The 14,435-nt window shown below is 40.1% G+C and overlaps 1 protein-coding gene across 1 annotated transcript in view; it reads left to right on the forward strand.

The window, feature by feature from the left end:
* Positions 1 to 5,288: 5,288 nt before the first annotated feature.
* The window catches only part of LOC127436431 (sine oculis-binding protein homolog B-like), a 24,597-nt gene continuing 15,450 nt past the window's right edge, over positions 5,289 to 14,435 (forward strand). Inside the window, exon 1 of the mRNA XM_051690561.1 lies at positions 5,289 to 5,381. Within this exon, the coding sequence (XP_051546521.1) occupies positions 5,289 to 5,381 (93 nt within the window). The remainder of the gene's footprint in view (positions 5,382 to 14,435) is intronic.

Below are 14,435 nucleotides of genomic sequence, written 5' to 3' on the forward strand. Positions count from 1 at the left end.
AAGTTTAAGTTATACATACAATTTACAATCTTAAGAATGTGTAAATGCTTTTTAATAAGTGTTAAAACAGAGCTGCATTGAACACTTGGACAGCAGTGACGTTTTAGCACAGTGTGTGGACTTTTCAGACGATCCCTTATTAACCATAAGCAAATATTGAATACATATTGAACTTAAATTAAACTTTACCCTGCTAAATATTATTATGCAGTCAATGCACTGATGTTTTGTTTAAATATAATTTGTTTGGTCTATTTATTATGATGTGGGGTCACTGAACTCTCAGTGGGATGGAAAATGAGAATACCACTCTTACCAGTTCTACCACTCAAATTTAGGGGTGCTACTGGGGGGCCAAGCCTATTGACATGGGGGCACAGGCCCCCGCCCCGCCCCTGCTCATATATATATATATATATATATATATATATATATATATTATATGTAGATGGGCCATTTTCACGATATATTAAACACATTAATGTCTCTCACAGTTCAGTGGGACAAAAGCGTTTGGAGACGCACCGGTGTTTCGGGTTCCCACGACTAGAAAGCTGTATCGAATTTCTGTGACACAGAAGAGTCTAAAAGAAACTCAAGCCCCGGGACAGACACTGATACACTTTAAATGATTCATTCTCCAAAACCACTAGCACGGTGGCCGAGTTGTTAACAAGATGACCCCTCCTTCATGCACCAGACGACTCAGAATATGGATGTGAATTCTATTGTATTTTGTTTTATGTTGTATGCCTATACTGGAATTTTTATAATTACTAATTGATGGCATTACTGGCACCATTGTCATATTAATTTTTTCTGTCACCCAGTGTGTGCATGTTAAAAATAAAATAAAGTACTTTGAAATTAAAAACTGAATTTGAGTTCAAATCTAATTATTATCCATCCGTTTACCATTTATTTTTCAACCCGATCTCATGAAAATTCGTACATATTTTTTAAGAGTTGGCATGAATTCGTACGCTTTCATCACGTGCAAATTGCCTGATCTAAAACTAACCATGAGGAGAGTGCGTAAACATGACAGAAAGCTGTTGTGTGTGACAGAAGCAAGTAATTTTCATGTATTAGATGAAAACGATGTCCAGCGACGTCATTGGCTGAAGGTCGTACGAATTCATACGAATTAGCCAAATTTAGAACAGTCACGAATCCTGACGATTTCGCTGTGAGAGAGTGCTGTATTTTTACCTTTGCAAGCACTGACTTGCATATGAATGGTAAAGAAGGAAATGAAAATGAATAGGCTCAATTTTCAATTAACACTGCACAATGATTGAGATGCATGGGTCTGTAATTCAGTTTATATTCATTATCTATCCATCCCAACCAAACTCAACTTCATAAAACATCTTAAGTTTATTACACAGACTTAAACTTTTCATAAAGGACTCTAAACGTCTTACAGCATAAATCAAGGGAAAATAGACCACAGTAATTGTATTTAATAACGGAGGGCAATGCACCATACCTGAGTGATTAAGCAGAAAGCGCAGAGAATAACTCCGAGCTGAGCAGGGGTCATCCGAGCCATAATTCTGATGAAGAGTGAAGCTGATAGTGGTGAGAGACGCAGGTGGTTTCATCTAGAGGGGGACGCCGGCTGCTGCTGGGGGTTTTTATACAGGGGCTGATGGGCGTGTGACGTCACTGAACCCTCTCTGCCCTGACTATAATATTTATAGAGATGTGTTACAGTAAAAAGACAATTAAGAGGTGTTAGAGTGGGGGAATAATTACTCGAAATCATTAATATTTATGATCACTCTTTATTTATACTCTAATGAAGGCTGGAATATTATTAATGATTTATATCACCGCTAATTCTAATTTGATTGTGCGTCAACATTGGTTTTTGTCGACATCTAGCGGCCGAACGTAGTATTTCAACTCAGACCCGTACACACACCTGGCAGCCTGTGAGGACAAAATATTGGCAACTAAATTTAATTTCTCAGTATTAAATCTCTATTTGCATCTCATACACAATCCAATCATCCTAAATATATATATATATATATAATTGGAAATAAAATGTCATGGAGCATGAAAATGTCAAAAGTTTGGAAACACTAGTCATATTTTATTATTACTATTTTCTACATGTTTTAATCACAGTAAAGTCATCAAAACTATGAAATAACACAAATGGAAGTATGGGAATTATGTAGTGACCAAAAATGTGATGTGATTTTCAGTAAAAAAAAAAAAAAAGAAGGACATAAATATTGAACTGTTTCTCACCCACATCTATCAATCACTTCTGAAGACATGGATTAAACCACTGGAGTCTTATAGATTACTTTTATGCTGACTTTGTTTCTTTTGAGACTTTCAAAGTTCTGGTCACCATTCACTTGCATTGTATGGACCTACAGAGCTGAGATATTCTTCTAAAAATCTTCATTTGTGTTCAGCAGAAGAAAGAAAGTCATACACATCTGGGATGGCATGAGGCTGAGTAAATGATGAGAGAATTTTCATTTTTGGGTGAAATATCCCTTTAAGAAAGGGCTACAGTAGGTATCATTTACACAGTTAATCAGGTGAGAACCTATGGTGCCAAACCTTTCATTTCGACTGACTTGTCGCTGTGCTTTCTGTCTTGCTGTTGTGTTTTCTGATGTTGTGTTGTTTGATTTTTTGTTTCGTTTTGCACTTCACGGCCATGGTAGATTGCCTACTGTTACTGGTACACAGCCACAGTAGCCTACTTTTCACAAGGGCACTGAATGGAGTCACAATAATACAGCTTTGTCTCCCTCTAGTGGCCAAATGACGCACTTCAGCTTTTGAAAGCACCACAGTGGAAGTTTCATCAGTGCATCTTTAGTTAGTTTTTTCCCTGGCATGCTCACAGCATAACAGTGACGATTATAAAGTAAAAACACAGCTGAGTAACTTTTAAATGCAGGAATCTTTACATTGTAGAGCATCAATTCAGTGAATGTTTGGCTGGAGCAGATGGAAACGCTCTTCACAGGTCCTGGACAGGGACTCCTGGAGCTGAGGGGTTTGGTTACTGCTGCCTCACCAGATGTGTTGATCTGAGAGAGAGAGAGAGAGAGACACGGGGAAGTTTGAGGCCGTTGTGTCTTTGCCAGCGGAGATCAGATGACACCCACAGGGCACGAAATCTGACCCGCGGCCCTGAACCGAGCCTCCCCGCTTACACGAGTGCATTTATTCTTCGAAACACTGAGCACAGAGTCCGTGTGTTTGAGAGAGTGAAGTGAATGAGACACAAGAGAGATTTCACTTTGTACTCATTTTACACTAATAAATACTACCATAGTAATACCATGTTTTTTTTTTCTTCGTGTCATGTAGTTCCCAGTAAGGGCGTAGCCAGAAAATCACTTTTGGGTGGGCCTCAATAAAAATGGATGGGCCGAGTTTTCGCTCACATTTTTTTAGCCAAATTTTCTTTAACAACAGAAAAGAGGCGCATTTAAAAAGTTCTTTCACACTTTCAGAAATCAGAATTTATGCACAAAAAACAATTCGCCCCCTTTTCTCCCCAATTTGGAATGCCCAATTCCCAATGCGCTCTAAATCCTCGTGGTGGCGTAGTGACTCGCCTCAATCTCAGGACGAATCTCAGTTGCCTCCGCGTCTGAGACTGTCAATCCGCGCATCTTATCACGAGGCTTGTTGAGCGCGTTACCGTGGAGACGTAGCGCGTGTGGAGGCTTCACGCCATCCACTGCGTCATCCATGCACAACTCACCACACGCCCCACCGAGAGCGAGAACCACATTATAGCAACCACGAGGAGGTTACCCCATGTGACTCTACCCTCCCTAGCAACCGGGCCAATTTGGTTGCTTAGGAGACCTGGCTAGAGTCACTCAGCACGCCCTGGATTCAAACTAGTGACTCCAGGGGTGGAAATCAGCGTCAATACTCGCTGAGCTACCCAGGCCCCAGAATTTACGCAATTTTAAACTATTTTATAAATATATTTTAAGTCAATGAATAATCTCTAATTTTCTGGGTGGGCCTGGGTCTAATTTGGGTGGGCCAAGGCCCACACCGACCCACCCTTGGCTATGCCACTGGTTCCTAGGGAACAGATGTGGCTTATGCCAACCTTAAATGCACTGTAAATCACTTTGGATAAAACTATCTGCCTAATGTAAATGGTAATTCCATGGTTTTCTTATACCATCACTTTATCATGGCAATTGCTAATCAACCAGAAGTCATTGAAAGAGGGTGAACGACCTATAAATCCAATACCAACAGTCCCAACTACCTATTAAGTTTCTTTAATATTAGTGTGGTTAGGCTTGAGAACTCCTAACGTTCTAGCAACGTTCTTTTTGGGTAACCTTCTCAGAACATTGCAGAGAGGTTTGTGTAACAACCTAATAATAATATAATAGATGTAAAAAACGTATAATAGATCAAAACATGGCTTGTTGACTGCTTATCGATGTAATGTTGCAGTTTGGTTGCAGAAAGGTTCCCGAAAGGGAACCATTATGTACAACATAAAACAAATGTTCCATTTCCATAAAAAAAAAAAAAACGTTCCTTGCTAACAAAAAATGAACCAATAACTCGGAACCAATAACTAACGTTCCCAGAACGTTCTAGGAACCAAAAATTGTTTGTTGGGAATATTGCCTGATAGCACACATACTTCACCCAGACATGTGTTTACATCTAAAGGCATCTTTTTTTATGTTGTTTGCTCATCTGCAATACGTCCATAAGACGTTTCCACTCAGATGTTAATAAGACCTTCAGCAGACGTCTACAAGACGTTTATGATTTAGAATGTTTGTAAATCTGATCTTTTTAAGATGTTAAGCAGATAATTAGTTTGTGATGCTTTCCAGACTGACATCTGGGATATGTAGACCACGTGTACTTCCAAAAAAGAACCTCTGATCTGGGAACGTTCTGAGAACCAAAAACTAACGTTCCCAGAACGTTCTGAGAACCAGAAATTGTATTTTGGGTTTAAGTCTCAGTTTTACATTTGCAAATCAGATGATACGCACACACATCTCCTTGCACTCTGTTTGCCCGGGCAAACCCCTCGGTCCCCCGCATTCCTGCCGAAATGGATCCAGGGAACCGGTGGGAGGAGGAGGGTATTGGGTTTCACCTCCGCCCCTGATCTCCGCTCCTTGCGTTTCTCCTGCGCGATCATCATTGTTCCAGCGGCGCGTCGCTCGTTCAGGATGACGGAGGTCAGATGTCCGTGACAGCCGCGTCTGACAGCGTCCGTTCCGCGCACCCGCTTCACCCGAATAATGCCCGAGATGGAAAAGGGGCGACCGCCGGACAACAAGCGCAGCAGGAAACCTGCTCACCCCGTCAAGAGAGACGTGAATGAAGACATGAAGGTAGGAGAAGAGATGTTTTTAGAGTTTTCAGTGTGTGCTTAGAAGTGGACTGTGTTTCAAAACCTATAGCGAGCACAAATAGTGTTTTGGGCATATGATGCCCGAAAATACTGTCTTAGCAGCTCACATTATACGATGCATAAATAAGTATCTACAGTGTAAAATGTATGTCAGGTGACATGAAATCTGTTTCATGTGGTTACATCTAATTAACTGCTTTTATTAAAAAAAAAAAAAAAACATTATACCAGCATAAATTTGCATGTTGGTCCAGGTTTATGGTGGTTGATGCTGGTTTGGTGCTGGTCTAGCTGGTGAAGCACCAAACTTATCTGGAGGATTTGGTTTACTAGCAAGATCTTTCTAGTGAAGCACAATATTATCTCACCTTCATAGACAGCATGTTTATGGATCATATGATGTGAGTTGCCTATCTAGACAGAATGTTTAGGCGTCATATAATGTTAGTAGCCTACCTAGACAGCATTTTAGGCATCATATGTTGGGAGCTGCCTACATAGAAGGCATTTTAAGGCATCATATGAACTGATTTCCCTATGTAGACAGCATGTTTATGGATCATATGATGTGAGTTGCCTATCTAGACAGAATGTTTAGGCATCATATAATGTTAGTAGCCTACATAGACATAATTTTGGGGCATCATATGAATTGAGCTGCCTACCTAGACAGCATTTTAGGCATCATATGTTGGGAGCTGCCTACATAGAAGGCATTTTAAGGCATCATATGAACTGATTTCCCTATGTAGACAGCATGTTTATGGATCATATGATGTGAGTTGCCTATCTAGACAGAATGTTTAGGCGTCATATAATGTTAGTAGCCTACATAGACATAATTTTGGGGCATCATATGAATTGAGCTGCCTACCTAGACAGCATTTTAGGCATCATATGTTGGGAGCTGCCTACATAGAAGGCATTTTAAGGCATCATATGAACTGATTTCCCTATGTAGACAGCATGTTTATGGATCATATGATGTGAGTTGCCTATCTAGACAGAATGTTTAGGCGTCATATAATGTTAGTAGCCTACATAGACATAATTTTGGGGCATCATATGAATTGAGCTGCCTACCTAGACAGCATTTTAGGCATCATATGTTGGGAGCTGCCTACATAGAAGGCATTTTAAGGCATCATATGAACTGATTTCCCTATGTAGACAGCATGTTTATGGATCATATGATGTGAGTTGCCTATCTAGACAGAATGTTTAGGTGTCATATAATGTCAGTAGCCTACATAGACATAATTTTGGGGCATCATATGAATTGAGCTGCCTACCTAGACAGCATTTTAGGCATCATATGTTGGGAGCTGCCTACATAGAAGGCATCATATGAATTGATTTTCCTATGTAGACAGCATGTTTATGGATCATATGATGTGAGTTGCCTATCTAGACAGAATGTTTAGGCATCATATAATGTTAGTAGCCTACATAGACATAATTTTGGGGCATCATATGAATTGAGCTGCCTACCTAGACAGCATTTTAGGCATCATATGTTGGGAGCTGCCTACATAGAAGGCATTTTAAGGCATCATATGAACTGATTTCCCTATGTAGACAGCATGTTTATGGATCATATGATGTGAGTTGCCTATCTAGACAGAATGTTTAGGCATCATATAATGTTAGTAGCCTACATAGACATAATTTTGGGGCATCATATGAATTGAGTTGCCTACCTAGACAGCATTTTAAGCATCATATGTTGGGAGCTGCCTACATAGAAGGCATTTTAAGGCATTGCCTATGTAGACAGCATTTTTAGGGATCATATGATGTGAGATGCCTATCTAGATTGAATGTTTAGGCATCATATAATGTTAGTAGCCTACAAAGACATCATTTTGGGGCATCATATGAACTGAGCTGCCTACCTAGACAGCATTTTAGGCATCATATGTTGGGAGCTGCCTACATAGAAGGCATCATATGAATTGATTTGCTTATGTAGACAGCATGTTTATGGATCATGTGATGTGAGTTGCCTATCTAGACAGAATGTTTAGGCATCATATAATGTTAGTAGCCTACATAGACATAATTTTGGGGCATCATATGAATTGAGTTGCCTACCTAAACAGCATTTTAGACATCATATGTTGGGAGCTGCCTACATAGAAGGCATTTTAAGGCATCATATGAATTGATTTGCCTATGTAGACAGCATTTTAAGGGATCATATGATGTGAGTTGCCTATCTAGATTAAATGTTTAAGTGTCATATAATGTTAGTAGCCTACAAAGACATAATTTTTGGGCATCATATGAACTGAGCTGCCTACCTAGACAGCATTTTAGGCATCATATGTTGGGAGCTGCCCACATAGAAGGCATCATATGAATTGCTTTGCCTATGTAGACAGCATGTTTATGGATCATATGATGTGAGTTGCCTATCTAGACAGAATGTTTAGGTGTCATATAATGTTAGTAGCCTACACAGACATAATTTTTGGGCATCATATGAACTGAGCTGCCTACCTAGACAGCATTTTAGGCATCATATGTTGGGAGCTGCCCACATAGAAGGCATCATATGAATTGATTTGCCTATGTAGACAGCATGTTTATGGATCATATGATGTGAGTTGCCTATCTAGACAGAATGTTTAGGCGTCATATAATGTTAGTAGCCTACCTAGACAGCATTTTAGGCATCATATGTTGGGAGCTGCCTACATAGAAGGCATTTTAAGGCATCATATGAATTGATTTGCCTATGTAGACAGCATTTGTAGGGATCATATGATGTGAGATGCCTATCTAGACAGAATGTTTAGGCATCATATAATGTTAGTAGCCTACATAGACATCATTTTGGGGCATCATATGAATTGAGCTGCCTACCTTGACAGCATCATATGTATTGATTTGCCTATGTAGTCAGCATTTCATGGATCATATGATGTGAGATGCCTATGTAGTCAGTATTTTTGGGCCAAAACAAGAGCACAAAATAATCAATGTTGGAGAGCCCTACATGGCTGTGTTTCAAAACCTAGTGAGCTGCCTACTAAGCACTTTGGAGCATGTTATTATGTGGAATGATATGATGCCCTAAAATGCTAACTAGGTAGGCAACCCACATCATAAGATGCCTTAAAAAAGGCTGTGTTGGCTACTAACATTTTCTGATGCCTAAAAATGCTGTCTAGGTAGGCAGCTCAAATAATTTAATGCTTAAAAATGCTGCCTAGGTAAGCAGCTCACATTATATGATCCCTAAAAATGTTGTCTAGGTAGACAGCTCACATCATAAGATGCCCAATAATGCTGTCTGCGTAGGAAAATCACTTCATCTGATGCCTAAAATGCTGTCTAGGTAGGAAGCTCTCATCATTGCCCAAAAATGGTGGCTAAGTAGGCGACTCACATCATTTGATCCCTTAAAATGCTGTCTACATTGGAAAATCACTTAATATGATGCCTAAAATGCTGCCCATATGATGCATACAATGCTGTCTATGTAGGCAACTCAATTCATATGATGCCCCAAAATTGTCTATGTAGGCATTTTAGGGATCATATGAAGTGATTTGCTTATCTAGACAGCACTTTTGGGCATCACATTATGTGAGCTGCCTACCTAGACAGCACTTTTGGGTATCATATAATGTGAGCTACCTATCTAGACAGCATTTTTGGCCACCGTATAATGTGGGCTGCTTATCTAGGTAGCATTTTAGACATCATATGAAGTGAGCTGCCTACTAAGACAGCACTTTTGGGCATCTTATGATGTAAGCTGCTTATCTAAACAGCATTTTTGGCCATCATATTATGTGAGCTGCCTATCTAGACAGCATTTCTAGGCATCATATTATGTTAGCTGCCTACCTAGACAGCATTTTTGCACATCATAAGATGTGAGTAGCCTGAATAGACATTATTTTGGGGCATCCTGAATTGAACTGGCTAGCTAGACAGCAATTTTAGGGATCATATGAAGTGAATTGCTTATCTAGACCACATTTGTTAGGGATGATATAATGTGAGATGCCTATCTAGACAGAATGTTTAGGCATCATATAATGTTAGTAGCCTACATAGACAATTTTGGGGCATCATATGAATTGAGTTGCCTAATTAGACAGCATTGTATGCATCATATGGGCAGCATTTTAGGCATCATATTAAGTGATTTTCCTACGTAGACAGCATTATTGGGCATCTTATGATGCGAGTACTCTACCTACCTAGACAACATTTTTAGGGATCATATAATGTGAGCTGCTTTCCTAGACAGCATTTTTGGGCAATGATGAGAGCTTCCTACCTAGACAGCAATTTTTGGGCATCTTATGATGTGGGTTGCCTTTCTAGACAACATTTTAGGGATCATATCATGTGAGCTGCCTACTTAGACACCATTTTTGGGCAATGATGAGAGCTTCCTACCTAGACAGCATTTTTTGGGCATCTTATGATGTGGGTTGCCTTTCTAGACAGCATTTTAGGGATCATATGATGTGAGCTGCCTAGTCAGTATTTTATGGCATTATATTATGAGAGATTCCTACCTAGGAAGCATTTTAGGCATCAGATGAAGTGATTTTCCTACATAGTAAGCATTTTTGGGCATCTTATTATGTGGGTTGCCTACCTAGACAACATTTTTAGGGATTATATAATGTGAGCTGCTTACCTAGACAGCATTTGTAAGCATTATATTATTTGAGCTGCCTACCTAGACAGCATTTTTAGGGATCATATGATGTGAGATGCCTATCTAGACAGAATGTTTAGGCGTCATATAATGTTAGTAGCCTACATAGACATAATTTTGGGGCATCATATGAATTGAGTTGCCTACCTAGGAAGCATTTTAGGCATCAGATGAAGTGATTTTCCTACATAGTAAGCATTATTGGGCATCTTATAAAGTGAGTTGTCTACCTAGACAACATTTTTAGGGATCATATAATGTGAGCTGCTTACCTAGACAGCATTTGTAAGCATTATATTATTTGAGCTGCTTACCTAGACAGCATTTGTAAGCATTATATTATTTGAGCTGCCTACCTAGACAGCATTTTTAGGGATCATATGATGTGAGATGCCTATCTAGACAGAATGTTTAGGCGTCATATAATGTTAGTAGCCTACACAGACGTACATTTGGGGCATCATATGAATTGAGCTGCCTACCTAGACAGCATTTTTAGGGATCATATGATGTGAGTTGCCTATCTAGACAGAATGTTTAGGCGTCATATAATGTCAATAGCCTACATAGACATAATTTTGGGGCATCATATGAATTGAGCTGCCTACCTAGACAGCATTTTAGGCATCATATGTTGGGTGCTGCCTACATAGAAGGCATCATATGAATTGATTTGCCTATGTAGACAGCATGTTTAGGGATCATATGATGTGAGTTGCCTATCTAGACAGAATGTTTAGGCGTCATATAATGTTAGTAGCCTACATAGACATAATTTTGGGGCATCATATGAATTGAGTTGCCTACCTAGACAGCATTTTAGGCATCATATGTTGGGAGCTGCCTACATAGAAGGCATTTTAAGGCATCATATGAATTGATTTGCCTATGTAGACAGCATTTTTAGGGATCATATGATATGAGTTGCCTATCTAGATTGAATGTTTAGGCGTCATATAATGTTAGTAGCCTACATAGACAATTTTGGGGCATCATATGAACTGAGCTGCCTACCTAGACAGCATTTTAAGCATCATATGTTGGGAGCTGCCTACATAGAAGGCATCATATGAATTGATTTTCCTATGTAGACAGCATGTTTATGGATCATATGATGTGAGTTGCCTATCTAGACAGAATGTTTAGGCGTCATATAATGTTAGTAGCCTACATAGACAATTTTGGGGCATCAGATGAATTGAGTTGCCTACCTAGACAGCATTTTAGGCATCATATGTTGGGTGCTGCCTACATAGAAGGCATCATATGAATTGATTTGCCTATGTAGACAGCATGTTTATGGATCATATGATGTGAGTTGCCTATCTAGACAGAATGTTTAGGCGTCATATAATGTTAGTAGCCTACATAGACATAATTTTGGGGCATCATATGAATTGAGTTGCCTACCTAGACAGCATTTCAGGCATCATATGTTGGGAGCTGCCTACATAGAAGGCATTTTAAGGCATCATATGAATTGATTTGCCTATGTAGACAGCATTTCTAGGGATCATATGATGTGAGTTGCCTATCTAGATTGAATGTTTAGGCGTCATATAATGTTAGTAGCCTACATAGACATCATTTTGGGGCATCATATGAATTGAGTTGCCTACCTAGACAGCATTTCAGGCATCATATGTTGGGAGCTGCCTACATAGAAGGCATTTTAAGGCATCATATGAATTGATTTGCCTATGTAGACAGCATTTTTAGGGATCATATGATGTGAGATGCCTATCTAGACAGAATATTTAGGCATCATATAATGTTAGTAGCCTACATAGACATAATTTTGGGGCATCATATGAATTGAGTTGCCTACCTAGACAGCATTTCAGGCATCATATGTTGGGAGCTGCCTACATAGAAGGCATTTTAAGGCATCATATGAATTGATTTGCCTATGTAGACAGCATTTCTAGGGATCATATGATGTGAGTTGCCTATCTAGATTGAATGTTTAGGCGTCATATAATGTTAGTAGCCTACATAGACAATTTTGGGGCATCATATGAATTGAGTTGCCTACCTAGACAGCATTTCAGGCATCATATGTTGGGAGCTGCCTACATAGAAGGCATTTTAAGGCATCATATGAATTGATTTGCCTATGTAGACAGCATTTTTAGGGATCATATGATGTGAGATGCCTATCTAGACAGAATATTTAGGCATCATATAATGTTAGTAGCCTACATAGACATACATTTTGGGGCATCATATGAATTGAGCTGCCTACCTAGACAGCATTTTAGGCATCATATGTTGGGAGCATTTTAAGGCATCATATGAATTGAGCTGCCTACCTAGACAGCATTTTTAGGCATCAGAAAATGTTAGTAGCCAACACAGATTTTTTTTAGGCATCTTATGATGTGGGTTGCTTACCTAGTTAGCATTTTAGGGCATCATATCATTCCACATCATAACATGCTCCAAAGTGCTTAGTAGGCAGCTCACTAGGTTTTGAAACACAGCCATGTAGGGCTCTCCAACACTGATTATTTTGTGCTCTTGTTTTGGGGACCCTAAACAGTATTTAGCTCTGCAACCAGCACTAATAACAAACTATAGGCCTATTCACCAGCATGAGAAACCGAGCAGGTTGTACCTCTAATCATCCTAAAGTGAATTATTAGAGTAGATTGTATTATTAATAACCCAAATACATATGGCTTCATATCTATCAAAGCGTGTACAGCACACTTCAACTGTTTTTAAGGTCCATACTTGCCCAACGTCTGAGAACTGACACTTTGACCTTAATAAACTGGTGTTTTTTTTGTTCACAGGTCTTTTCTGATATTTGATATGGATCTGTTTATGGATATCTGATATGATATGTTCAGAAATGGAGGCCCGTGTTGATATTACATTTCTCTACAAAGCAGAGACAGAGCGAGTTTTCTGTGAGAGTTTCCATCTCTACAAGGGAGGAAACTGCTCTTTTTGTGGGAGCGATTTTGGATCCAGCAAATGATATCCATTGGGGGGTGTAGAGTTACAACTTAACTAATTTTAATCCAAACACATGAAACCGTAGCCGGGCCTGATGCAATCCGGCCGGGGCCGAAGTGAGGGGTCGCGCCGGGTTTGTTGCCTTTGGCTGCTGCGCTCGCTGCGGTTTGGGACAGACCTGTCACTCTCGCCGAGCAGATGTTTGTATGAACTGCCAAGAAGAAACAAAAACAACATTGTGGGATGTGAGCGGAGGAACGGAAAAGCCCGTCTCCTGCTAATGAGAAAACGGCACAATCAATCCGATCGGAGAGAAAGAGAAGCCGATGCGGTTGCTGATGTAATTAGTCTTCAGGGCAATCGCAGCGTGAGAGGAGATGAGGTGTATTTCTGGGAAGCCCGTGACTGCGCCGTGGTGTTGGGTGTCCTGTGATTTCTGCTAACCCGGGATCATGTAACCGCCCTCTAATCTCAGGGAGAGAGTGAGAGAGGTCTTGAGCGTTTAGGTTTTGTATCAAGTTGTTCATGAGAGCCACAAGCTCCTTTGTTTGCGGGATAATTCAAACTGGATTTTTTTTTACAAGATGGCAGGTGGATTAGCTTTCAGAATGACATTTCGATTACTGCGAACAGTCACAGATGAAACAAGAGATACTGTAAATATGATGGAAGAAATGCCTTTGATTGAACACCAGGGATGTGTGCCATTCAGAACTGAATTGAGAATTACAATTCAGTTTATGAATAGGAACTATATTTAAATTGAGGTAGCAGGATGCAGAACTGAAATGGAATGAAATTCAAATAAATTCATATAGGCGGGCTAACTGCTAAAAGTGTCGTTTTAAAGGAATATTCCGGGTTCAATTCAAGTTGAGCTCATTCGACAGCATTTGTGGCATAATGTTGATTACCACAAAAATTAATTTAGACTCGTTCCTCCTTTTCTTTAAAAAATCACAAATCTGGGGGGCCTGGGTAGCTCAGCAAGTAAAGACGATGGCTATCACACCTGGAGTCACGAGTTTGAATCCAGGGCGTGCTGAGTGACTCCAGCCAGGTCTCCTAAGCAACCAAATTGGCCTTGTTGCTAGGGAGGGTAGAGTCACATGGGGTAACCTCCTCGTGGTCGCTATAATGTGGTTCTCGCTCTCGGTGGGACGTGTGGTGAGTTGTGCGTGGATGCTGCGGAGAATAGCGTGAAGCCTCCACACGCGCTACGTCTCCGCGGTAACGCGCTCAACAAGCCACGTGATAAGATGACGCGAGTTGACGTCTCAGATGCGGAGGAAACTGAGATTCGCCCTCTGCCACCCGGATTGAGGCGAGTCACTACACCATCACGAGGACTTAGAGCGCATTGGGAATTGGGCATTCCAAAAA

This window comes from Myxocyprinus asiaticus, chromosome 47 (genome assembly GCF_019703515.2).
Source record: "Myxocyprinus asiaticus isolate MX2 ecotype Aquarium Trade chromosome 47, UBuf_Myxa_2, whole genome shotgun sequence".
NCBI lineage: Eukaryota > Metazoa > Chordata > Actinopteri > Cypriniformes > Catostomidae > Myxocyprinus > Myxocyprinus asiaticus.